This window comes from Accipiter gentilis, chromosome 15, assembly GCF_929443795.1.
Source record: "Accipiter gentilis chromosome 15, bAccGen1.1, whole genome shotgun sequence".
NCBI lineage: Eukaryota > Metazoa > Chordata > Aves > Accipitriformes > Accipitridae > Astur > Astur gentilis.
Window position 1 is genome coordinate 31,321,293 of NC_064894.1, and position 26,131 is coordinate 31,347,423.

Below are 26,131 nucleotides of genomic sequence, written 5' to 3' on the forward strand. Positions count from 1 at the left end.
ATACAAAACCACACCGAGGTGTCTCAATCGTGGTGTGCTCCCCCCACTCCTCCATTTTTTGACTGTCACTGCATAACTGTGCCGCATGAAACGCTGGTCATTTTTTATATCTAGTAACCATAGAAACACATGGTCAGGGATGTAAATTCCTGGAACAGGACAAGCTGTGGTCCTGGGTTATTGATTCCCTTTCCAGGGCTTCAAGTGCTATAAAATTTCCTGTTCCATCCAGAAAAACACCTCCCAGTTTTCTCTGTTCCTCCCTTTAGTTTTGGCAAGCTTCAGGTTTGAAGGATGCTGCGGGCGAAAGGGAGATGCACCGGGAAGGGCTGGGGTAGCACAGGAAGGAGATTGTCAGAGAGACGGCTCTGTGCAGCACCCCAGAGAAGACCAAAAAGACGAATGGTGAAACCAGTTTTGCTATAGGCACCCACTTTTTTTTTTTTTGAAGCATGGGGTAAAAATGCTAATTTTTGCCTTATCCACTCAGGGGGTCTTGGCGTGACCCCAGAAGTGTCTGTGGTCATGCCCCATTCCCTGCCCTCACTGCTGCTGCAGGGAGGCACCGTCTGGAAGCCACAGGCTCAGCCCCGGCCGGCAGGAGAGGAAAGGACCCCACGGCTTTCAGTGGGCTCCTCGCAGCGTCCTGATGCTGGACCCCCCTTACCTTGGTTCCCCTCACTTTAACCTGCCCTGTCCTCCGCTGGCACAGCTCGCGGTGCCCTGCTGGGGCTTGTACAGCCCCAGGCGTGCAAGGGGACATCCCAGGGCGTGCAAGAGGACATCCTCAGGTGTGCAAGCGGTGTCCCGGGGTGTGCAAGAGGGCACCCTTGGGTGTGCAAGAGGGCATCCGGGGGTGTGCAAGGGAATGTCCTCAGGTGTGCAAGGGGACGTCCCGGGGCATGCAAAGGACATCCCGGGGCGTGCAAGAGGACATCCTCAGGTGTGCAAGGGATGTCCTGGGGTGTGCAAGAGGGCACCCTTGGGTGTGCAAAGGGACGTCCTCAGGTGTGCAAGGGGACATCCCGGGGCATGCAAAGGACATCCTCGGGGACAGGGATGGGTACGGCGCTTGTCCGCAGCAGATCTGCCCTCACTCGGGGGTAGCCCTGCTCCGAGCCAAGGCTGGGCTGGGGCCTTCCAGTTGCTGCTCCTGTCACTCCTGGCCCAGAGAGCCACCTTGGGCCAGGAGGCCAAAAAGAAAAGGTCAGAAACAGGAAAAGTGAAATCTCGAAACAAGCCTCAAGAACTGGACGAGGAGAGGGGACGAGTTGGGCTTGTCCTGCCCCGGCGCAGGGTTGGCGCTTCCCTCCGCCCAGTCCCGCAGCGGTCTCCACCCCGGGGCCGGGGGGGCTGCTCTGGCTCTGCCACCCCCGGTTTGCAACCCTCACCTGCGGGAGACACCCCCCAAAAAAAAACCCAACCCCGCACCGGCTGCGGCAATAGCGGCGCCGAAACCCGCCACAACTCAGTGCACGTAATGGCGGCGGGCGGGACCGGCGGGAAGCGCGGCCCCGCCCCCTCCCTCCCATTGGCTGCCGAGCGGCGGCGTTTCCCGCGCCCGCGCGCGGCGTGGCGGGACGGTATGGCGGGGGAGCGCGCGGCCGGTCTGGTGCGGGAGTTGCACCGCGCCGGCGGCGGGAACCTGCCGCCATTCCGGGTGAGCGGGGACGGACCGGACCGGGACGGGATGGGCCCGGCCCCGGCTCGCTCTGACTGACCGTGTCCGGTGTTGCAGGCGGAGGGGCTGCGGCAGGCGCTGGAGGAGATGCGGGCGCTCTACGAGCGGAACCAGGCGGACGTGTGAGTGTCGCGCCCGGTACCGGGCCCGCAGAGCCCGTGCAGCTCTCCCCCACCCTCCTCCTCCTCCTCTTCCTCCTCCAGGTCCGAAGCGAAGTCGGGACGGACCGACCTGATTTTCCTCATCCGGTTTCGCCACTGCTGCCTGCTCCGAAACCAGCGCTGCGTCCTGGCCTACCTGTGAGCGGGGCGGGGGGTGCCGCGGCCCGGAGGGGTCACGGAGCGTGGGTTCATCGGCGCAGCCTCAAAAGAGGGGAGGGGGGGGTTGTCCCCGAGCACTGGGTGTTGGGGCTCTGGAGGCGGGGGGGAGCGGTTCCTCCGCGGGGTGCAGCTGCGGGGCCGGTTCCCTTTGTGCTCAGTCCCGGTACCACCAAACGCCGGCACAAAGGGAAGCCCCGTTTCCTCCTGCTCTTAAAAGTTTTAATCACTGGGTAGGCCAAAAATCACATCCGTTGAAGGCAGGCGGATGGAACGACCCAAGTTTTTACGCTCTCTGTTGAGGGCAGACTGGGGCATCAGCATCACCCAGGGATGGTGCCGGCACTCGCCTCAGCAAAGACGCTGGCTTTACCCCTTGTTTCTTCCCCCAGGTACGACCGGTTGCTGCGGATCCGAGCACTAAGGTGGGAGTATGGCAGCGTCCTGCCAAACACCATCCAGTTTCACATGTCAGCTGAGGAAGTGAGTCGGCCTTGTCTTAAACTGTTCCCGTTTCCGCTTACTCGTCCTGATGGATTATGTATTTAGCAGAATCAAAATAGGGTGGACTTCTCTTCCCCCACTATAAACATGACGCTTAACGTGCCTTTCTGTAAATACTGATTTGTTTATTCATTGTCTGGGGGTACAATCCCAAATGGATACTGAGTGCAGGTAATGCTCGGCACTTTGAAGGATCAGGTGGTCTTCACTAGATCAGTCTTGCAGCCGGCAGAACTAGGTCTTCACATGCCACTCTCAAATCCCATCTCTACACCAACGTAGAGAACTGCTAATGTTAGCAGCATGTGTTCCACCCTGAATCCAGTTTGCTCTGCCTCTGGGGCAGTTTTTCCCTTTAGAAGAGCTTGTGTTCACCTTTGGCTGGCATGAACACACTTGGGAACGGTGGTCTGACAGCACAAATACGCTAGATCTCACTCATCGGGGACCTGTCTTTCAGCATTAGCTGTTTGGCTTTGCCTGAGGGATCGCTGTTAATGTCCGCAGGTGGAGTGGTTCAATCGGTACAAAAAGTCTCTGGCTACCTACATGAGGTCAGTAGGAGGAGAGGAGGGGCTGGACCTTACACAGGACATAAAACCTCCTAAAAGCCTGTACATCGAAGTAAGTGCAAGATCAGTGGTTTCTGTCTGTGGTCTGTGAACAAACATTTTGCCCAACCATCTTTTTTTAGAGAAATTCACCCCCGTTCCAGGCCAGAAGGTCATTAAGCAAAGCCTTCGAGAGCATCAAAGCTTCCACAAGCTTCTACATTTTACTCTTTACACTCTGCCTGCCAGTGGTTTACTCCCTCTTATACTGAGGGCTCAAAGTATGTTGAAAGATGGCATTTCTAGTTCACAGGGTATTGGTGTGGTGGTGCGAGTGGTCCAAATCCCAGTGGAAAGTTTTTGCAGCATTGATCAACTAGAAACCTTGCTGCCATGTTAAGGACTGTTAACTAGTTTTCTTTGTTGTTATTTTAAATGGACCCTGATAGAAGAGACTATAAATCTTTTTACACAATCGATACAACAAAGCAAGAGCATGTGAGAAATCGGAGTCAGTAGCTGAAGTGCTCTGTTCTGATGTTCTCTTCGAAAGAACATGTAGCAACAATCAACTTGCTCCTTAAGACAGTTTCACTGTTAACGGATTGCCATTTTCTGGTATGTGTGTGGGGAGGTTCTCCAGGAAATGCTGCTGCTGTTCCCCAGACACCGTCTCTTGTATTGCTCTTCCTCTAGCCTCTGTGGAGGGCTGGGCTGGTCGCTGGTGCTTCTTGCTCCAGGCAGAGGCAGGAAGAGAATGTCTGGTGGAGTCCACAGATCATGGGATCAGTCCAGTTCTGCATTTCCAGGTCTGCTCTGTATTGAGGCTCCAGCAGGCGGGTAGGAATGTGTCCATACTCACGGTTCTGGGGCACGTGTTGTAAGCCAGCAGTGACATCTAGTGTTTTCTATGGGAGATCTTGCGATCTGAGAGCTGGATTTCTGTTTTGCAGGTGCGGTGTTTAAGAGACTATGGAGAATTTGAGATCGATGATGGTACCACCGTCCTGTTGAAGAAGAATAGCCAGGTACCCATGACAAGAGAGTGCGGTCCATTCTCTTCCTTCCCTTTCACTCTCATGACATCCCCTGCTTATCCCAGCTTCACAGCACGTCTCAGTTCCTGCGCACATGGCTCCTTGCACGTGCTGCAAGCTGTCTGCATGGCCCAGGACTGCAGTTCAGCTCTGCCTGATCTGGTACCACAATGCAGCAGGCATACAGCACCACAGAGCTGGTTGTGTGCGGCAACAAATCCAGCCTGCCTGGGTTTGAAGGAAGGTTTGTTTGTGTTTCTGTGCAGCACTTTTTACCCCGCTGGAAATGCGAGCAGTTAATCAGACAAGGAGTCCTCGAGCACATTCTGTCTTAAGCGTGCAGGACAGGAGGGACAACCCTTGCTTGGTGGCCTGCCCACAACACAGAATGAACTCTGGTGCGTGCAGGACTTCAGACAGCTCAGCATTTCTGCAGTGCCACTCCTCTCACTGGCCTTTGATACCCGACATGAAGATGAGCCCTGAGTTTATAAAGTATGCAGACCACATTGGCCAGATTTTCATGACCAAAGGGTGCATACTGGTAATGTAGCGATCCTGGGAAGCCAGCATAGTGGGGGGTGGGGGTGGGCAGGGGAGCAGTGGTGTTATCCAAGCTCCACAGCTACAAGCAGGTTATTTGTGTTTGGAGCAGTTCTTTGTTCATGCTGGGCATGTGGGAGTAAGACAGCAACTGGCTAAGCTCTGGAAGCCAGGAGAGCTCCATGGTTGCAAAATAAAGAACTGCTTCAGCCTTCAATTTAGTGTTTTTCAAGAGGTAATGCTGTGTTTGTTAAATACTCTGACCTGTCTCTCTGGCCCAACCTACCTTGACCCTGCAGGGTGATGCTCAACTGGTTATTTAGGTGTCTCAGTGGAGCTACTGCTCCAAGTGTCAGAGGAGGCTGCACAAGCTTCTTTCTAGGATTAGACATGAAGCTTTGTCTCTCATCAGAAGCCTATAAATGTTCCTTAAGGTGCTGAGTGAATGAGCACTGCAGTCTGGGTCATGGGTCTGGCCAAGGTTTATCCCAGCATGCTTGGGCTGTGCCTCTGTCCCTCTAGGAAGAGTCTCCGTCCCCAGAGCACTGGTCTGGCAGGTCCCAGGGACAGGAAAGGGAGCAGAGGGTTTTAAGGATTCCAGTTAGCACAAAACCAGAGCAAGGCTGAAGAGCTGCTCTCCCTGTCTGGTCTTCCTAATGTTGCTGCTCACTCAAGTAGCAGCTGAGAGGTAACACTTCTAAAACATAAGCCCTAGGTAAGACTAGAGGTTTGCCTAGCCCACATCTGACAGGAGCCAAAAAGCAAATACTTAGGGAAGAATACAGGAACAGGATAAATGCCTGCAGTGTTACTGCACTGCTCTCCCAGCCCCAGCCAAGGAACCTCCCTGAGCTAGCCTGCACCCTCTGTGGTGCTTCCCTCCTTGTAATAGCCCAGCTTCCCTCACGGCTCTTGTAATCAGGGCTGCCCCCAAGGCAAAGAAAGAAAGGAGTCTCAGCTGTCATCCATCTGGGCAGAAAAAGCACACCTAGACCAAGGTGGCCACCTCAGTCACAGCCTCCAGCCATCCCCTGGCACTGTCCCAGGGCAGGGGAACCCCTCGACCCTGGCGGGCTGGGACTTGAAGGCAGTGGCTGAGTTTCAGCTCACAGCCAATTTATTCCCTTTTGTTCTTGAACCAACAACAGCTTGAGCTACTTTTAAGCCCCCTTCTTTGTATTGACTTTGTCCAGCCTCTGCTTTGCTACCCTGATCCATCAGGCCTGTCTAGTCTTTCTTGTACAGTAGTCTCCATAGCCCCCAAAATTCTATAAGTCCTTTCACAGCTAGTGGCAACCACAGCCCCCATGTAAATACGCTCTGCTCTGCACAGAGCAAGGCAGGGGCACCGTGACAATGATGCATCCTCCATGCAGAGGGTAACACCCTGGGCAGATCAATAAATTTGGTATTTGCTGATGTGAATGCCTGGCTGTGGCCTTTTAGACAACTTATTTTGGCAAGAGCAGTACTCACTGCCAGTGTGTGAAGGCCAACAAGATGGCAAGCTGTCAAGGAAGGCAACATGACACAGTTCACTTACCACATCTTCTTTGAAGAAGTGCAGTGCTGAGTAGGGGTCACCAACCCTGCCCCAAGCCTTGGAGGCTCAAAGTGAAAGGGTTCTTCCCCCAGCCCCTCTGTCCTGCTCAGCACAGAGGCAACAATCCAACAGGACGTTGGTTTGGATCCTAAGCTCAGGCTTTAGGAGGGTTAGAATCTCCTAGAGCCCAAGCGGAGCTGTAGGGAATAAAAGTTCAGCAACAGTTGGGGGAAGCTACTGAAATACAGAGCAGACCGGAGATGGCAGGAGGTGCTGTAATACTGCAAACATTTTAATGCCACAACACAGCTTTCCTGCTTAGAGTGAGCCAGGTGCAAGAACCTGCAAGCCCTCCTGCCCTGGCTTTCCAGCTGTAACAGCATGGCCCCAACAGCAACCCTCCACAGAGAGGGAGCATCCGTACCGCCACCAAACACGCTGCCAGAGTGCAGGCAGCTCCTGTGGGATGGCTACCCTGAGACAGACCTGACTTACAACAGCATACTCGGCCACCAAAAAAGGCACCAAAGTTGGTGTGTTCAGCAGGAAAATTCAGCTACCACAGGACCAATTTCCTTAAAGGAGTGTCTGGTTTCTCCATTTTCTACTTTCTACCCAGGAAAATCCTGGCAAGACCAGGGAGGACAAGGCTGATTTCCCAACCCAGCCACACCTACCCTTCTGCATCTGACAAACCCCAGCCAGGACCAGGGGCAGGGCTACCACACTGGGTGCCCCATCACCCACTCAGAGATGCTGGCGTGATTTTTCCAATAAGCTGCTTCAGAGCTGAGGTTTGCTCCTCCAACAGCTGGTTCTTCTCCTCAGTGCTCTTCTGCTTCAGCTCAGCCACCTGTAGGGCCATTGCAAACCCCCTGTTCTCCTCACGGAGGTCTTCAATCAGCAGTTTGTTCCTGGAGATTTGGGCCTACAGCAGGGACAGGAAGCTTAAAGTTCAGCATTCCCACGCAGGGGTCCCAGCCAGGCAGGGACACACAGCACTAACCCCTCTTGCACTCACCTGGGCATCTTTGAGTTGAGCCGCCCTCTCTGCCAGCACAGCTTCCGCACTTCTCAGATTGTGTTCCAGCCCCTCTGCCTGCTCCACAGCTGCCTGCAGCAGACGCTCGTGTTCCTCCTGCAACGGGCAACAAAGCCCAGCGTTGTGTTGTCCCAGAACTCACCTGGTCCCTGGCAATCCTGGGCCATGCATTTCCCCAAGGCCCCGCTCACAGACCTTCACACTCCCTGAAGGAGAGCGTGGGCGGATCAGCGGAGGTGGTACAGGATGCAAAGAGTAGTGAGACAAGTGTCTAGAGCAGTACAACCTTCCCTAGGTCAGCACCAACGGGTCTTAAGACAAGGCACAGATTTCCCAGCAATGTTTTCTATAAAAACTAGCCAATGGCCTCCCCTCTCTCAGCTGCATCCAGAAAATGCCATGGAGAGACATAGTTTCCTTGGATGCAGTTTTTGTGTCTGCTCATTTTAATTCCTCAGGCTATAATTTGCTCCATCCTTCCCCAGGTTAGTTCCAACTGAATCACAGTGTCCTGAAAACAATGACAAACTCACAAAAACCCAAAACCTTGTTGCCCAGTCCCCTAGAGATAAAACCACCCCACTCAGTGCAGGCTACATCTCCACGTAGAGGGCTCAAACTTTTTTTCCCCAGCCTCAGCCAACACAGAGCGTCTCCCTGGATAATTCCTGCTCCTCTAGGCACAAGGTATCTGGTCTGGGGCAGGTGGATTAGAGTGGGGAGGGCTCCTGTTTGAGTGCAGGGCAGTGGCTGGGTTCATGAGGAATGAAAATTGCAGCTGAATTTGAAGATCAAGTGCATTTTTCCATGTGGGGTCTTGATATATAGCATCTTCCACCAAAACCTCTGGTGGCTTTGAACACAGCTGCCTTCCCAGCTGGCAGTGTTCCCTCCCCGGTACCCTTGACTGAGTTTCTGCAATTCCCTGCTTACCTGGATCCTGACCAGCTGCCTGCATGTCTGCTCAGCCTGCCGGTGGAGGTTTTCCTGGAGCTGCTGAGCCTTGCACTGTTCCTCTCTCAAGCTGGTTTGCAGCTGCTCAAACTGTTTCTTTGGCACCACATTGTTCATCTGGGCCTTGGCCTGCTGCAACTGCAGAGCATGCCGAGTCTGGGCCAGGCTCAGGTTTGCTTTGGCTTCTAAGAGCTGTAACACAGAAAGGCCAATAGCTGGTTAAACCCTTGTGCCAGCAATGGGACAGGCCCAGGGTGTGCTGCAGATGAGGGGAGAGGTTAGGAAGCACCCTCAGTCCCAGCCTCAGCTCTCACAGCAGCAACGGCCACTGCAGAGCAGCAGGACCATGGGAGTGGTGCTTGCTGGGCAGCCTACAAAGCTGGGGATGAATAGCACCTAGAGCTGCAGGAGGAGAAACGGGGACCTCTTGCCGAGAGATGCTCCCCTTGCTGAGCAGCGAGGAGCAGGAGTTGCTGGAGGAATCCTCTGGGAGGGAGTCCTAGCACCAAGAGCTGCAATGGCAGGAGGCAGAGGGTCTGCTCACCTGGGTTTGATCTTAGATACATCCCAGGCAAGCTGGGCTTCAATCCCTGCCTGTACTACATCTCTGCTTTCTGCTACCAGCAAAGGGCTAGTTCTTGGAAGCAGGTCTGGTCCAGCTTTTCCCTAGGGCGACCTAGGGGTGGCTGGCATAGGCAAGCTGTACTCTGGAAAGCCAGTCCCCCGACTCTGTCCCCAGGGTAGAAGGCAGGAGAGGGATATTAACATTTGGAGGTTTCTCACCTTGGCTTTCCTCTATCCTAGTGGTCCTTGTTCCCCTGCTCCGATAACCTCATTTCCCTCCCCTCAGACATGGCCTGCCCAGCCCCTGTCATCCCTGCCTAGCTCCTACCTGATCCTGCCACTCCTGTAGCTCCCTCTGTCAGCTGAGCCATGGGGAACCACAGCTCCTAGCACTCCTGTGTGAGCCACCTCCACTCAGCCTCCATCTCTGTCCAGCCAGCCTGCACAGGACAAGGACAGAGGGGCCACTGCAGGGGCAGCTGCAAACAAAGACCTGTCCCAAGCTGCACCTGAACTGGCTTCAGACATGTCTGAGCTGGAGGGCGAGTCCTTTGTCCCCCGCAGAGAGGAAGAGGACAGTCTTTTCTGCCTGGGGAAGGCGTCCAATACAGCCCCAAGCAAGGCAATACCAACATCACAGGGACCACTCAGCAGCCTGCCACCAACTGAATGACGCCCACCTTCTCCTGTGAGGCCCTGAGCTGCTGTTGGAGCAGCTCTGTCTCCATCCAACACGCTGCATGCTGCTGGTGGTGCTGCAGCCTTGCAGCCATCTCTGCTCCTCGTAGCTGTTCAGCCTCCGCAAGCCTCTGGCTCTGCAGCTGGACAGTGCCAGGGCCAGCACCATGACTGGCCTTGCGCTCAGCAAGTTCACAGCCCAGCTGATGCATCTTGACATTCAGGTGGGAGACATCCCCCTTGCTCTTCTCACTCTGGAAAAGGTTGAGAAAAAAGCCAATTGGTGGGAAGAGAGGCAACAGAGACTGAACCTGTCCCACACTGTCCCTGCTAGATTCCCACTCAGGAACACGGCTGTTGCTGCAGGGCCTTGCAGGCACTAAGGACAAGTGCCCTCATTTCCCAGCCTGAACAAAGCCTGGTGGCCGAGTTCAAGTGCAGCATTCCTGGGTAAGAAAACCTGCACAGATGATAGCCCTGGAGGAGGTCACTGGTGGCAGGGGGGGCAACTGTACAGATGTGTAACAGAAATACTAAGATTGGTAAGAATACAGTATGAATGGAAATGTGTCCATGTGCATGTGTGAAAGTACCAGACAAAAGAGCAGAGTAAGGGCTACAAGAGCAGCCTGCATCGACCCTAAAGGGCACCATCCCCCAGATATTGCTCCTAGGACACTATCCCCAGCAGTAATGCTGAGCAAGGTACAGTTTCTGGCCCGTGCTCTGACCAGGCCACAGCACAGATAACATGTCCGCAGAAAGCCTCCATCTAACAGCAGGGCAGCAACACACTCCATATCCTATTCCTCTGCTAGCCTCCCAGGAAAATGGGCAACCAACATAGCTTTCCTCCAAAGAAGGAAAAGCAGATAATGGGCAGCAGGTTTGTGGCTGAAGGTTAATGGAAGCTGAAGCCAGCAAGGGCCAGCAAAGGCCACCCTGCTGTGGCTGCTGGTCCTGAAGAGTACAGAAGACGTCAAAAAAATAGGTTATGGTTCCCCATAAGGAATCCCAGAAACAGGGTGAGGAACTAAAAACCTGCAACCCTCGTCCATGTTGCACACAAGCAATCCTGGCCAGGCCTTGGTGCACACATGTCTAAGGGCTTGTGAGCATGTGGGTTTGAAACTGGGTGTGAACAAAATCTCTGGGAGAAAGAGTGTAAGTAGGTAAAGTCAACCTCATTAGAGATTTTGTAGTAACACCTTCTCTTCTGTAAGACCTGCACTAGCTTTTGTCACATAAATTTTCCCTACTTGACAAGCTGTAAAACAAAGCTGGTTCTTCAAAGCAAGACTGGGTTTGACTGTTTGAAACAAATATTCCCATTCTCCTCTATAAGCACGTGCCGTCTTTGTCCTCCTAAATCCTTCAGCCAAGAGCCTGTCAGTGTTAACGGCTTCTTACCGATGCTGTTAACTCTATTTCAGCCAGCTCCTCCACGTTCTCTCTGCCCAGCTTGCTCACGTTCTTCCTGTCGGGGAGAGGGATATGATCAGCTTCAGGCCAGAGAGAAGCAAACCACGGCCCCCCAGAGAATGGCCCCATTTTGGGGAGCCACACATCTGGTTTTAGCCTGCAACAGGAAGCAAAGCCAGACCAAAACGGATATGGTCCTGAATTGATTCAGGAATGGTTCAGGTGTCTCTGCCCCAAGAGGTGACTCAGCCTAGCCCAGGGTAGACAGCTGGGGACATCCAAAGTCCTGCAACCTTGTCAGAAGCCTAAAAATCAGGGGATGAAGAACAGTGGGAGAGCCAGCTTAGCAGACTCTTGGGACCATCTGCACTGGAAACATGTCTCTGCTTGGATTTATGGCTCAGTGGGTGACCCTAGCACCTATCTGAAGCTTCCCAAGGCAGCAGCAGGCCACTGGCCAAAAAGGTTAGTGTAGTGAAAAAGCCCATCCTTTCCTGCCCCAGCACACCCATCCCCACAGCTTTCCACAAACCCAGCTCTGGACCCTGTGTTCTGGCCTGCCCAAGCCTTTGGCTGGCCAAACCTGTCCCAGCACTGGCTGCTTTTGCGTGGAGCAAAGGGTGCGAGTGTGCTGGCTTGCTCAGAAATGAGAAAACAAAAGGCAGGTTGAGCCAGCTGAAATCTGGTAAATGCACCTGAGTGGCTGTTCCTTTTACAAGCATTAGCTATCCACCCATTTGCCAGCCTCCCACAGCTGGCTCCTCTCTTACACATCATGGTTGCTGCCCCTCTCCTTTGCTAGCCTCAGCTCTTGCTGGAGTCTCCCAAGTTGACTTTTCAGCAAGCTGTTCTCCTCCAGCAGCTGGCAGAGCTCTCCCCTGCAGGGAGAGACAGCAGAGTGAGAAAACCACGCAAAAGCCCAGTTTGGTCTTGGTGTTCTACGCTGGCTCCTTGCTCTATTGTCATTTGGTTTGCAAGAACAGCAAGAACTAAAGAAATCTGAGAAACAACCATCCAATAACTCATGCAAAACATGTGGGGACAATCAAGAGACATTGGTAGAGAAGGAGCAGGTCTTCAAGGGAAGGGAAATAAAGGGGAATAAGGACAAATAGCATCAGACCCTGAATTGTGTGGCTTCCAGCTAGCTAAAATTATTTTGAGGGCCTGCCAAGGCATGGAAACAAAGTGATTTGGCTCAAGACATGCTGAGACTTCATTACAGGATAAGCAGGTGGTGGTCCCAACCCCTCAACTGCAATAGAGCCATGTCTGGAGAAGTCAGCTTGCTTGTGAGACATCTGTGATTTTACAGTGCTGGACACAATAGCTATGACCCCAAATCCAAGTAGCCTCTCTGCCTCATTATCCTTCCACTCCTACTGGTACTCCCAGTCTCCCATGAGGCCACGAATACAGGCACTTGTAGGAAGGAAGCTTAGTCCTGTGTTAAACGGACAGTCCTAGCCAATAGCCAATAGCTGAACCCCAGGTCCATACAGGACCCAAATTCTTCAGGGGAGAGCTCAAGGGAACAGACTGTCCATCTTGGCAGGGAGGACAGCATTGCAGTTTGTGGCACTGCATGTGGGAGGCAGAGTAGCTGAGTGGGGAAGTTCTTCCTCTCTTCCCCAAGCAAGCAAGACGACTAGTGCATGGGCTGTGTGGCATTTGCTCCCCCTGCTTGGCAGGACGCTCCTCACAGCAGCTGCTTTCTGAGTCAGTTCTACATCAGGATTCACATGCTGTGCTTCTTGTAGCATCTCCAACACCCACATACAGCTGTACAAGGCAGAGGAGACAAGTGCATAGTCAGCCAGAGCCACGTGAGCACATCCCAGCGCTGACCACACTTCCATGGTTAGTAAAAGACATGCAGGGGACAGCAAGACAGAACACAGCTGCTGTTAAAGAGCATCAAGAGAGAACATAGCTGCTGTTAGAGTGTCTTGGACCATCATGTTGTTAAGCAGCCTTTTGTTTCACAAGGCATCTGCTTTTTTTTTGCAGCAGCAGCACTGTGTTAGTTCTGCAAACTAGTTTGCACTCAAACCTGCCACTCTTTTGAGCGCTGGGTTCATTTTCCAGCCAGTGCATGACATCTTTGAGCTGCATCCACTCCAGTTTCACCCTGTTTCTTTCCCTTTCCAGCCCCACTTTGACAGCCTGAATGTCATGTTTCCGCCTATGCTGCTGTGCCACTCTGTCTCCCAGGGCATTTTTTTCCTCTTCTTGCCCTCCAGATCAAGTCTGTCTACGTCCTGACATGCTGCTGTGTCTGCTGTGTAAAGGCAGACATTTAACTTTACTCTCTCTGCCTCCTTCCCAAGCACATCCCCTTGTCTATCGAGACTTAATTTCTCCTTGACAAATTCTTTCAGCTTTGGCTTGAGCTTCTAGATTGAGCAGGCCATTCACTGCAACAGACATCTGCACTGGTCCATCCATCATACAATTTTTCAGTTCTTCTCTGTTCCTTCAGTGCTGAGGTTGCAACAGGAGATTCTGATCTACCTGCTCATCTGAGTTTTGGGGACCTGCTCCTTTCCCCCAGAGGGCAGCTCTCCAGACACCTTGTCCCTTCCAACACCAGAGCCCTCAGCCCTATGATCTCTGCATTATTCCCATTTCATCCTTGTGCTTTTTCTCTCTTTTTCTTCTCAACAGACAGCATCTCACACATCTTGACTTGTTCCTCATTAACCTTCTCCTCCAACTTTAGCTGCCCCTTCTTCCACAGAGAGACCATGTCCTTTTCCTTCCGCTTCCACTGATGCCTCTCCTGGGCATGCTGGTCTTGAAGGTGTCCCCTTGAAGCCTTTATCATTGGGAAATCATCTCCTCTCACACCAATGTTGCTGCAACAAAGCCTTACAGCTGTCCTCATGCTAATATACACTCCATGACAGCTCTTGATTATGCTCAACCTCTGCATCTTTCCTAAAGATAAAAAACATTTTGCTGACCTGGGCTTGATAACACAGCTTGAAAAGCTCAGCCAGCCTCAGAATGTACTTTTGCTGGAGAAGCAATGTGGTTTTCTTTAAGTTGCAAAGTCAAGGCAATTCCTTGAACGTTACAGAAAGCTCCCACACCACCTTGCACTGCTCAAAACTCATCCATCAGATGTTTTCCAACAACTCTGAAAGCTCCCCACTACAGCCAGGCCCTCTCACCATCCACCAGAGAGGGTAGTAACACAGCTCAAATGCCTTGTATTCCTGTTACCTGGGCTCGTTCCCCATCTCCGCCACAGACTTCAGCCAAGTCGCATCCTTTCTCCCACACTCACTCTATATCTCAGCTCTTCAGCCCTGAAACGGGGATAATGACCTAGCAAAATCCCCTGCTTGCATATTGCCGAAGAGGACTTTGCTCCTGAAGGGAGGCACAGCAGGGAAGAGGCAAGAGGAAAGTCTGGGGGCAGTGGTGGGGTCTGCTGGCAAGCAGGAGGGGGTAGGCATGGACAGGCCACAGTTTCCTGTCCAATTCCTCTCCAGTCTCCTCTACAAGGCCATTCTTGGCCTCTGGGGAAGTTGCAGAACTGGCACCACAAGCACAGGAAGGGAAGATGACAAGCCAGTCTGTTTTGGCTATATAGAGAAATTCAAGCCATTTTTTGCTGCTTTTCAGACAGCAGGTTGTGATGATCTAGCAAGTAGAGGCAGGTTTGCTGAAGGACCAAGAAAGAGAGAGATAACAAGAAAACTCTGATGAAAGCTCTTATTTCTCTCACTGTTTTGAGATACACTCTTTGCTGGGCACTGCCTCTGACACAAGCTTGTAGGACATGCAGGGAAACTTCAAGTCCTGAAATAAAAGCACTCATGTAAGGGGAGTTTAGATGTCTTACTTCAAACAGCTGCAGCCCTGCAATACTGCCCAGATTTTCTTCCAAATTAAAACAGCTCTCCAGCCTCGTGAGAAATCAGCCCAGCCTACTCTGGTATGAGCAGGGCATGCACCCCTAGTCTCCCACTTAGCCCCACAAAGAGAATGGTGCCAGACCTCAGTCTCTCTCTGTCCCTGCGCTGCATCCTCAGCTCTTCTCCCTCCCGGTCCAGCTGCTGCCCTGGATGGTAAATGTCTTCGGTGTGCTGTTGTCCCACCCTGGCCTGCTCCACCTCAAACCTCTCTTCCAGGTCCAGGCTCCACACACATTTTTGCTCTTTCAGGCTATCAATCACAGCCCAGTACTTTGCAACTGTTTCTTCCAGGTCTCTTTTCTGATCTTCCATCTTGTGCATCTCAGCCTTGAAGCTTTCCTCACTGTCCTTCCTCTCTTTCTCAAAGTTTTTCCTCATTAACTCGATTTCCTCCTCGTAATAGTTTATCTGTTGGGAGGAGACAGGATTTGGATATTAGGACCATGCTCCCAAGAGCTCCCCTCTCCTCCAATAGCCCTGACTCAGATCAATCTGTTGGTCTCTCTCAACAGGGGACACTCTTCAGGCAGTTCTGTTCCCTACTGAACTTAAGGCAATAATCAGTCTCACGCAGCAGCCTCTAACAAGCAGGTATCAGTAGGTCCCAGCTCTTCCCAGCAAGCAGTGTGGTTCTCCCTTTTCTCCTTGTTTGCAAGGGATACCAGAGAGGAGAAGGGAGAGGCCAGGGCATCATCTGCCACTGCTCTTCATATCCTTCCTCCACCCCGCAGAGTGGTCCCTTGTCCAAGATGTGGTGGTGAGTAGCTACTGCTCCCTATTACTCCCCTGTAAATACTAGAAACTCCAGGATTTGAAGAGCACAAAGGCAGGACTGTGAAGCAGGCAGAAGATCTGCAAGCAGCTTTGTGCTCCTTGAACTGTTCATCACCTGTGTGGATTTACTCTTGCAGTGCTGCAATGGAAACCCAGCAAGCATCCCCAACCTCTCAGTTCAACAGCAAAAGGAGTGAAGGTGGAAACTGAGACCTCTCACAGGAGCACTTACTGTTGTCTAAAGGGAGGGCTGGGCTCACACTGTCACCTTAGGGCAAGCAGGTTAAAAGTGTGCTGCGAGCCCAGGGAGACAGGGCTCTGATAACCCCCCGCCATGCCCTCAGGAGACACCTGGCTGCTTCTCCTCTTGATCCTGTCACTGGTTTTACTGCAACAGCAGCACTGAGTAGAGTTAATCTCTGGTTCCCCATAAGGGGCAAGACCCACACAAACATTTTGCAAGGTGACAGAGATTTCCACAAAGCCTTTGCCAGCCAGCAAGGGCTCCAAACCTTCCTACCAGCTAAGATGGGCTGGGGAAGCACATGCAATTAAGTCAGCAGAGAGATGAGGTACCACTCTGCTCCCCAGCCTGAACTCTCCAGCAGCCCTCCTGGCATAGATGCCCCATCAGCCATGCTGTAGCAGGGTGCTTACCAAGTTGTGCCAAGAGGTCAGGACATCTCCTCCCACACCTCTCACCTTGGTTTCCAGCTGCACCTTCAGGTCCCGCAGCTGCTCTTGGAGCTGCTCCATTGAGAGTGATGTCTCTGTGCACGGACAAGTGGAAACCAGAGGGCTGGGAGAGCGGCACACTGACAGAGAGAAGCCCTGTGAGGACAGGCCTACAAGACAGGACAGGCCTGGCTGTCCTGATCAGGCTGGCTGTAGCTTCGTCCAGTCAAGTCTACACAACCCCAAAAGATGGAGAACCCCCATCTATCTGGCAACCAGTCCCACGGCTGCATCACCCCTCTGGGCCAGGAGTTCTTCCCTCATGCTCAACCTGAATCTCCCAATCCACAGTCTGGGGCTACTTCCTCTTTATTACATTGTTTCCTCAACATCCTCAACAGTGAAAATCTGCCTGTTCACTCCCACTTACCTAGACCACAGGTTACCATCACCAGCTTTTGAGCTGGAATAGCCTTCTTCCCTCCGTCTCCCTCCTCCTCACCACCCATCACCCCCTTCTTCCCTCCCATGGCTGCCCAGTACCAGAACTGGCAGCAGCAGCTCAGACACAACAAGCCAGCCCACGCGCCCATGGAAACTCCAATCCGCAGGGAACCTTGCTCTTGCTGAGAAGATGGGAGAGGCACCAAACCATCCTGTATTTTACCTCCTGCTGGCAGCCCTCTCTCAGCCCTGCTCTCCCGTAGCTGGAGACGCAGCCTTTCCAGCTCCCTTTGTAGCACTCCATTCTGGTCCCACAGCACCTGAAGCAGAGACTGATCATGACTCAGCTACGAAAATCCCCAGGGCTGGGGGGGGCCGAGTGCCCACGGCTCCCAGCAGCCATGTGTACTCAGGGTCTCTTGCAGCATGAAGAGCAGCTTCCCCCTCACCAGCACAGTCAGAGAATAAAGGCAGGAGGTTTTCTTCCTTCCCAAACAGACAGAGATGAGAGATTTTGGAAGAGCCAGAGAAGAAATGCAAGCCCAGATTACCGCGACCACCATCACTGGACACTGTAAAGCACAAAGAGCCACAAGCAATTCCCCCTGCATGCAAAAGCACACAATACCAGGGGGTTTTGCAGCCGTCTTGGAGGGTTGGTCCTCCCGAGACCCCTCCTGACCTAAACACAACCATTGCTAGCAACCAACACACAAGAAACACTGTAATCTCAGTACGATCCCTCACACAGCCCAGAGGTTTGCATGTACATCCTCAAGACATTCCTGTGGGCATCTGGGCTAGCCAACAAGCACTACTGCATGCAGACAAGGCAACAGCGGGATTTACAATGAAGTAAATCCCACAGGGCTCTGGAAGGAAACATTTCCAGGTTGCAGAAGGAATAAAGCAAGGCAAGAAGGTGCTGATCCCATGCGAAGGACAGCAAGAGGCAAGCCCTGCTGCCTGCTTAGCACAGACACCCTCAGAGGCCAACACAGGAATTTATCCCATCTCAGTGCCAACATCAGCCTGCAGCAAGGAGTCCCACCACTGAACACCATGCTAGAAACCACCACACCAGTGCAATAAGCCACTTCCACGCAGGTGTCTGGAGCTGGGCAACTGCTTGTTTCACTTCACATGCTCCATCTCATACCGGAAGCAACACTGTACAAGGCATCCTGCCTCCCTCCAGACTGTCCACTTTGAGCAGACACCAAATTATATCGCATGTGCTGATACCCAGGAAACTGATGGGCTGCAAGAGACTAAGAACTAGGATACTTCCAAAGATCGCAATTAATAAATATAATTGAGCAGATGTAGACAAATGCAAACCCCATTTGTTTAATCTCCATTCTAAAGAGGAGAGCAGAGAAGGGGAGGTCTGGCAGCATTCAACAAGGGTAAAGGATGAACCCGAGGGGGTGCCCTCCCAGGGGCAGATAAAGGCTAAAGGCTGAACCTCTCCATCCATCAACATTCTCATGGACAACTCTGGGGCTGCTCAATGGGAGGAAAAATTGCAGCACTGAGAATCTTCAACCCTCTGGTGCCACCTGGAGCAATGCTGCGCTGGATAGTGCTCCAGCATGTTTGCCTTTAATTACAGCTTCAAGAGCCTGCTGCATCCATGAAACAGCTTTGCTGGAAATGCAGATTTCACCCCCTTGCTAGGGGGATTTTATAAGTCACCATCTCTACTCAGCGGTGTTCCCCACTCACACATAGCACTTGGGAACAAATGGCCAATGCAATAAGCACTGGACTCAGGAGCCAATGCACAGAGCACCCAGCAAGTCACAACATGCAAGATACATGAGTCACTTAAAAACGACAGAAGGGAAACGGAGGCTGTGCTCACATCCCAGAAAGCCCAAAGCTCTGGGCAGGAGCACAGCACCCTGCAGGAGGTACAACATGCACAACAGCAATGCCTGGACCACACACACATCAGGTACCTGGACAGGCTCACCTTGACTCTCTAGCAGAGTCCAGCAGCAACAAGTTTTGCAGGCGTTAATTAAAGTGGGGGTAAGAAGGAGGAAGGGAAAAACAAAAAGATAGAAGAATTTAGCTGATAGCATGCTTTCCAAAAAAGGAGAAAAGCTTTCTCCTTGCATTCAAAAAGAAATGCAACAGAGCCAAGGGTGGTCTGTCCTTATACACAGAGCTACATGGTTCCCAAACAAAATAGCCCACGCCTACAGGGTGGCAGGAATGGAGGAATTTACAACCCACCCCTACTCCCCCCTGCCAGTATCCCAGCAAGGGAACCAACCCATGGAGGGCTGCAGGAGCAAGGAGACAGGCTGCTTTACTGGGAGCACAGCTGTGTCCTGCCTCCTGCCAAAGGACTGTGAGCAAGGCAAGAGGGATCCCCCCTCTGCACCCTGATCAGGGCTGCCTCCTTCCTCTCCCCCAGGCCAAAGTGCCCAATAGATGTGCCAATGAGAGCTGTACTTTCACGACAGCATTGCTGGAGAGCTGCCCACCCCTACCTGGCACTGCCGCTCGTATTCCAGGACAATCTCGGCAAAGCACTCACTCTGGTTCAGGAGCTCTGGACTGTGGGGCTCCACCTGGCCCAGCTGCACAAGCACAGGGAAACACTTCTCATCAAGGAAATTATCACATCTCCAAATGGAGAGCCAAAAGCTCTACTAAATCACTGGAGACATGGTGCTACACCCATAGATTCAATGGAAGGGTTCCTATTGACACCTGTGGGATAGGTCAGATGCAGAAAGAGAAGAAAAAACATTTTTCTTCATGCACGAGAGACACCAAACTATGGGCGGGCTAGCTTTCCCAAACTGGCTGACAAGATCACAGACTCATTTCTTTCCCCAGATCCATTTTACCACATGCCTCGCTGGAGTGGAAGACACGAAAACTAACCCTTTACTTCAATACTTGTGAAAAAGAAGGCTTTTCTTTTCTGGAAACCAAACTCTAAAGTTCTCACTTGAAGGCTGCAGGTTTGTAGAATTTTCTACAACTGCAAACTTTCCTCATCTTTTTTTTTTTCCAAACTTGAAAAGGCTTAAATTAAAAGCCAATATTTTTTCTTTTCAGGTTGTCATTAATGTGCAGGAGAGTTCAAAGAGTGGGAGACCATAACAACTGACGCAAAATATGCAAGATTTCATAGAAAAGGATCAATCTTTTGATGAGTTCCTGAAAAGTTCTTATTTAACTGCAACAGAGGAAGGCTACCTTGTCCTTCACAACGCAGTTGAGTTCTTTCTGCAGCTCCAACACCAGCTTCTCAGAGGCCACCAGTTTCTCAGCCATCTCCGTGACCTTGTTTTGCAACTGTGTGTTCTCCTGCAGACAAAAGGGAGAAGATTCTCTTGATGTTGCAGGTCCTCACATCGCAGGATGGGTTCATCAGCCACGGGCCTTCAGCAGCAAGCTGTAAAACAACTGGCACATCAGCATGCCAAACACAGCACAGGTGCCAGAAGACCCCGCTTTGGACAGCACATTGCTGATACACACCACATGGGCTGGGGTTTGGCTCGTCTCTCCAACGGACAGGCTTAGGAGTGCATTTTGCAGAATAAGAGCTAGTCAGCCCCCGAGGCTCATCTCTACCTCTGCTTCACAAAACTATGGTTTCCCTCACAGCCAATAAAGGCAGCAAGTCCTGAGCTATCTCCATCTGTACTTCTACACTGAACAGCACTGGGAAAATCCCAGGCGCACAGACACCATCGTCTCTGCTTTTGGCATGGTCCCTGGCACAACTTTAGCCTCAGTCATCAGGTGTTCAGGTGTTACCAAGGGCCAAACCACTCCCAACAGACAATGTGGGTCTTTAATAATGTCACGGCAAGGGAACAAACTGTATTTAATTCAATAGTATGGATGTGGCTGATGATTTTTCTGCATAAAACTCCTGTCCTTCCCAGCAAGACCAACACACACCATCCATCTTTGTCACCACGTCTGCTTTGCCTCCTCTGAAGAAGTGAAGATGTTTCACCCAGGGCAGTTTTACTTACCTTCATTACGTGGTTCAGTCTCCCTTGCAGGCTGGCCTCTTTGCCCTGGAGGAACTGTGTATCAGCCTCCAGCTTCGCTCGGTGACTGATTGCTTGCTGCAAAAGCAGCTCTTTTGCCTCTATTTCTGCCTGAAAATCCCTGAGGGGAAAAAGCAACATGTTTGGGGCACGCGGAGCATGTTCTCAGATGGCCACAAGGTCCACACACCCCCTCTCACCATGCACAAAGCAGGAGATGAGAGCTTGGTTAGGGAGACGCTGGGACCATAGTGGGGTGAGGGGGCCTCAGAGGCTTCTCTGCCACTGACACAATGGCAAAACAAGTGGGAGATTCATAAAGGGGGACTGGGACGGGAGGCAGATACTGTGGGCACCCACAGGAAACCCATTTTCCCTGCCCCACCAAAAGGACCCCTCCTACTTGAGCTTGCTCTGGGTGTGCTTGAGAGCGACGTACTGCTCATCCAACTCCCTGCCAAGCTGCAGGCAGTGACCCTCCACTTTCTCCAAGTCCAGCCTCGCCTTGTCCCTCTCCCTGGCGATCTGCCTCACCTGGATCCTGCAGGCACAGCGAGCAGTGCAATAAGAGACATCTCACGCACCCCACAGAAGGGCCGTCCTTACAGGGACCAGCACCCTTACCTGAGGCACTGCAGTTTGTATCCATAGGAGGCAACGGCCGTATGCTGAAGCCCACTCCTGGGGACCATGAGTGTGTTGTCCAAAGCTGTGGGCAACTCTGCCAGGCTCACCTGCACCCCTGTGCTGCTACTCAGCCTCTGCAAAGACAGCACATACTGAAATCACTTTCTCCCTCTTCTAACAGCACCAACAGGAATTCCGTTGTTACACCATCTGACCACCCTCCAGTCTTTCAGAGATCCCCCCACATCTCACAGATAGGCCTAGATCACATCCACCCCAGATTTTCCCTAGCCCTGGGGTGGCCAAACCCTGCCACCCCATCATGAACCTGACTGCACCCCGGACAGCTACTTGCTGAAAGGCTTTGCTGCTCACTACACCCACCACCACCAGTCAAAGCAGCACTAGAGACCTTGAGGATCTCCTCTAAGTTCTTCCAGGGCTCAAATCGCAATAATAAATTCAGGTTTGGCAAATCGATTGCTGTTGCTGATGCTGGAGAAGAGATGTGGGCCCACACAGCTTGGCTGGATGGATGGACTGCTTCCCTGCGCACTCTGATGCTGAGGAAAAAAGCAGCGAAGGCATGTCAGTGGGGCAAAATTGGCAGAGAAAAACTGACAGCATTCGATACTGAAAAGAAACTCCAGGGACCCCATCAATATTGGAGAATGTTCTAAAAACAACCCCAAGCTGCCAGGAAAGAGATGTCCTGCACTGCCCTTAAGGCAGCCACAAGGAGCATGTTGGCAGGCACAGATGCATACACTTTGGTCTCCCTGCTAACCCATGAAAACTCAGTATCCACAGAAAGACCAACATGGAAAGTTATATAGCACCAGAGGGTCTTGTGAAAACTGTCAGATGGAGACTGCAAGCCAACATTTTGTTTGATCTAGAAGCTAAAATTGGGTTGAGGTCAGCTTCAAAGGTGAAGAGATTCAGCCAAGCTGAACCAAAAAGCAGAACCCAGAAAGCTGATACAGAACTGGTAACATCTCCAAGAGCACCAATTTCATACCAAGTTTGGAAGAAGCCTATCTTCAGAGAACTGTTACCTCAAAGTCTTAAGCCAAAAGAACCTGAAACAATTCTTTTTTTCTTTTTTGAAGCCATTTTGCTAAGGATCCTGGATGGAGCTGTCCTGGCTGTCAGGGTAATCAGCAATTCACTTCCACCTTAGTGCATTAAAGCGCAGTTACTTCAAAAGCATTTGCAGATGCCTTGCCAGTCCTTGAAATTAAAACCACTAAGGCGAAACAAGTATTTTACATCAAACAAAGAAAATGCGGATGACGCTGGCTCCATGCACTAAAAAAGGGACAACCTGAGTTGCAAGAGGTGCAGAGATGTCAGCACTTCTGAAGCCAGTGTCAGAATTGGGGTGATCTTTCCCCTCTGCTAGGATGTGCATCCCTCTCCCTCCAGTAAAAAGCTGAGGCTCAACAGTCCTCTGTTGTTCTGTATTACCATGCCACTCCACCTGCAGAGGGTTTGCTCCTACTCAGGCAGCTCCCAGGGGAGCCTTTCAGTCACCATGCAGTGGCTGAAGTCCAGACCATACCCAAAAACTGACAGACAAGTGGAAAACTCTCCCCAGGTCACTACCCTCAGATGCCCAACTAATGTGTATTAAATCACTCCCTTGTGAAACAAAACATCTTGGCCCGAATTGTTCTCAGTAGAACTCATTCTTTAGCCTCCTTTCTTGTGGGGAAACAGACAAACCTTTCAAAGTGTGACAGCTGGATTTGTGTCTGGATTCCCCACAAGACGTTGTAGAAACACCAAACAAAAATGAACTGTCCTGTGTAGGGAACTGGCAATGACTTATGGTTCCTTATCCAAAGTTAAGGCAATGACCTCCAAGGAGCTGCAGATCAAAGCCATCAACCAGGATCCTTTTTACAAAGAAAGCTTTCTGCCTTTCAACTCGCCCCATGAATTGCTGACTCTTAGCTGCTTGAGAGATGTTGACGTACCTTAGAAAAAGGTGGTCATGTGGCTGAACAAGCCAAACTGCAACTCCTCAAAGCTCATCCTTCCATCTCCACCCTTTACCAGTTTAGTGAATAAATCTTTGAGTTCCTAAAAAATGAGTACAAGAGAAGAGGAACTCACCAGCTGCAGGAACACAGCTTCAAGCATCCAAATAGCTTCTTAAAATAAATCTCATCTTTTTTACAGTGCAAATGGAACACAGTTAAAAAACTCTTTTTTTTGAAATTAACGCTGCTCTATTTCCATGCACACACAAAGAAACAAACTCCTCTCCACAAAGTCTGAAATGTGAGCCCCAGTAGTGGGTGCAGACGGGTATAAAAACCACTTGAATCCTGCTTCAGTTTTGGGAGAGAAGGGGGATTAAGGCCCCATGCCTACCTGGGACCCTGAAGAGGTACAGTCACCCTGTAATTTCATTTTGGCAATGGCAGGCTATTCACAGAGACACACAGCAAAAGGACAAAATACAACAGGAACAAGCTGGAACAAGGGAAAAATCGACTGGCCATAAGGAGAAAATTCTTCCTCCTGAGTGCACTGCAGCTCTGGGACAGACCCAGTGAAGCTGTGGGTCTCCATCCTGGGAGATACTCAAACCTAGACTGGACGAGCCTTGAGCAACTTGGTCTAGCTTGAAAGTCAGCCCTGCTGTGAGCAGGACTAACCCAGATGCCTCCAGAGTTCCCTTCCCACCTAACCCTGCTGTGGTCAGACACTACAGACCAGCTCCTCTCCAAGGGAAGCCATGTGTGTTCCCAAGGAAATGCAGCTGTGCTGGGGTACGTCAGCTCAGGACCAGTGCCTGAGGTCTAGGGGACGCAAAGCTTACTTTTGACAGTCACTTCCTTTGACTCTACAGATTCACTGCCCAGAACTTGCTGCCCATTCCTCCCTGAACAAGCCGTCTCCCACATTTTCCCTGCTCACCTCCTTCCTCAGCTCCTTCAGCCAAACACTGGCTGAGGAAAGCCTTGCCTCCTGCACCTACCTCCTCTGGAAGGGCCCGGACTTGAGCCTCAGCCGTGTCCAAGGAAGGGCTGGGCACCCGTCAGGAGCAGCAGGCTAGGTCAGGCTTCCAGATGAAAACACAGCACGCATCAGCAATCCTAAAAACAGCCTCCCCACAACTACTTGTGAAACAAGACTGTGAGGACCAAGCCCCCTTTATCTGTATTCTTCCCTGGAAGGACAATGGAAGAGCACAGCCAATGTCACTGACACAAGAATAACGGGGACCAGGCAGCATGACTCCCATCACAAACTCAATCCAGGTGTGTTAGCACCATGCCACCCTCAAGCATTCCCCCACAAATCCCTGAGGATCTGTACCATGTCCTCTCCTGATGGCTTGCCAATATATTACACATAGGGAGGAGGAAGAGCATCATACCTTGTGCCTCCAACACTGCGTTCACAAAAGCCATATCACTTTCAGCCTCTTTTGTTTGCCTTCAGGTTCTGTAGTTACAAAAATGAGGAAAGAGCATCAGTCACAGTCTGCCCCAGGGCAGGGGTCACACACCCCAAACCTGCTGGCTCCACTCGAACATGCAGCTCCAGACACACCTGCTTACAACCAGAATGGGAAAAACCCATGCACAGCACAGCCTGACTCACACAGGCACACTCAAACACGCTGGGACTGGAAATGTTTGTGGTTTTGTAACAACTTCATTTTACCATGTCAAACATTTCAGCTCAGTTCTCAGAAGAGTGCCCTGCCAAGCAGGAGAGAGCCTTTTCCCACAAAAGTTTAAGGGTTTGTTCACAGATCAGCCAAGTATCCCAGGTATCCATGGCGGGAAGAGGGTTAAATCTGCCCTCTGTTCAGGGATGAAAAAAAATCATTGGAGGAAGACAAAAAGGGGGAAAGATGGAAGATGCAAATCCTGCTGAAATCCCAGACAGGAATGGAGGATAAGGGGGTGCAGCATGCCCACACCCAAACCCTCTGCCCCAACAGCAAACCCAGAGATCCAGCTCTGTGAAAACTGGATCCCAGCTGCTTGCACGACATGGACAGAGAAATGGAAAGGGCATCAGCTGAAGAAAGGCAGAGCAAAGCATGGGTCCTTCTCCTCTGGTGTCTGTTGAGAACCTCTAAATCTTGTTCAACTGCCTTGTCTGAGCTCAGACATGCAAACCAACCCTCATTGGACACCCCTGGGCTTGCAGAAGAGGCGATGCAGGGCTGACAGCCAGCTCTTCCTCCCCCTGCAAATTGCCTGGGGTGTTCCCGAGCCTGGACTCTCGGCTTTTACGTGGGCATGACAGGTCGTACACACAGACACCAGCACGTACGGTTTTCCAAGGGGGAACACGTCACCACGCAACCAGAGACTGGGGCCCATCCACCTCATCCCCAAGCAGTATGTTAAGCAGGAAACCGAACCCGCGCTCCCCAGGAGTAACCTCCACCTCCCTTTTCAAGGTGTTTTAAGACGGATCTGCAGCCTCGCACGAGGCGACAAGGCCACGCAGGCGGCGGCGGTAGCCAGCCCCCAGCGCACTCAGCAGAGACGCAGCTCTCTGCAGGCCGCAGGCCGTGCCTCAGCTGGCACTGATGCTCCCCACACGCTTGAGCAGGCCCTCGAGGCGCAGGGAGGGGAAAGGCTGTGGGGACCGTGCCGTGCCGTGCCGTGCCGACATCAGCCCAAGGGCCTGCGGCGACCAAAGCCCGGCCCGCACCGGCCCCACCGCCCCCTGCCCTCACTCACCCCGCCGCCGCGCATGCGCAGGCGCACGCCCCTCCCACCGCCCCCCCTTCTGCGCAGGCGCACCCTGCTTCCTCCCGGCAGCCCGCATCCCCGCGCA

At 52.0% G+C, this 26,131-nt stretch overlaps 2 protein-coding genes across 19 annotated transcripts; one reads left to right on the top strand and one right to left on the bottom strand.

The window, feature by feature from the left end:
- The first annotated feature begins 1,572 nt into the window (after positions 1-1,572).
- On the top strand, positions 1,573-16,175 carry LOC126046029 (DNA replication complex GINS protein PSF1-like). Of its 5 annotated transcripts, none has more exons than XM_049817828.1 (7): positions 1,573-1,660; positions 1,739-1,803; positions 1,885-1,980; positions 2,391-2,481; positions 3,010-3,126; positions 4,007-4,081; positions 15,275-16,175. In XM_049817828.1, the coding sequence occupies exons 1-7, from the start codon at positions 1,586-1,588 to the stop codon at positions 15,320-15,322; spliced, it is 567 nt and encodes a 188-aa protein (XP_049673785.1). In that variant the 5' UTR covers positions 1,573-1,585; the 3' UTR covers positions 15,323-16,175. The 5 variants fall into 5 exon arrangements, with proteins under 5 accessions (XP_049673785.1, XP_049673784.1, XP_049673783.1 ...); XM_049817827.1 differs by lacking the exon at positions 15,275-16,175 and adding an exon at positions 4,357-4,850; XM_049817826.1 differs by lacking the exon at positions 15,275-16,175 and having other exon boundaries at positions 4,007-4,850.
- On the bottom strand, positions 4,949-26,066 carry LOC126046028 (ninein-like protein). 14 transcript variants are annotated; one of them, XM_049817814.1, is made up of 19 exons: positions 26,035-26,066; positions 24,708-24,775; positions 23,296-23,401; positions 21,698-21,876; positions 21,311-21,447; positions 21,090-21,227; positions 20,669-20,807; positions 19,878-19,988; positions 19,160-19,249; positions 16,879-16,975; positions 16,194-16,381; positions 14,845-15,170; positions 11,607-11,714; positions 10,825-10,891; positions 9,417-9,668; positions 8,152-8,364; positions 7,198-7,314; positions 6,924-7,104; positions 4,949-6,373 (listed from the first exon to the last, which is right to left on the bottom strand). In XM_049817814.1, exons 5-19 carry the CDS (start codon positions 21,376-21,378, stop codon positions 6,357-6,359), a joined length of 2,112 nt encoding a protein of 703 aa, XP_049673771.1. In that variant the 5' UTR covers positions 21,379-21,447; positions 21,698-21,876; positions 23,296-23,401; positions 24,708-24,775; positions 26,035-26,066; the 3' UTR covers positions 4,949-6,356. The 14 variants fall into 14 exon arrangements, with proteins under 14 accessions (XP_049673771.1, XP_049673770.1, XP_049673772.1 ...); XM_049817813.1 differs by lacking the exon at positions 26,035-26,066 and adding an exon at positions 25,619-26,024; XM_049817815.1 differs by lacking the exon at positions 26,035-26,066 and adding an exon at positions 25,941-26,010.
- Positions 26,067-26,131: the final 65 nt, after the last annotated feature.

Bases quoted from the DNA above. Each gene is read 5' to 3' on its own strand.
- LOC126046029 (XM_049817826.1), top strand. From the start codon at position 1,586: ATGGCGGGGGAGCGCGCGGCCGGTCTGGTGCGGGAGTTGCACCGCGCC. The intron at 1,804-1,884 runs GTGAGTGTCGCG...TTCCTCCTCCAG, and splicing joins GAGCGGAACCAGGCGGACGT to GTCCGAAGCGAAGTCGGGAC. The intron at 2,482-3,009 runs GTGAGTCGGCCT...TAATGTCCGCAG, and splicing joins TTCACATGTCAGCTGAGGAA to GTGGAGTGGTTCAATCGGTA.
- LOC126046028 (XM_049817814.1), bottom strand. From the start codon at position 21,378: ATGGTCCCCAGGAGTGGGCTTCAGCATACGGCCGTTGCCTCCTATGGA. The intron at 21,228-21,310 runs GTAAGGGTGCTG...CTGTGCCTGCAG, and splicing joins TACAAACTGCAGTGCCTCAG to GATCCAGGTGAGGCAGATCG. The intron at 19,989-20,668 runs GTAAGTAAAACT...TTTTGTCTGCAG, and splicing joins GACTGAACCACGTAATGAAG to GAGAACACACAGTTGCAAAA.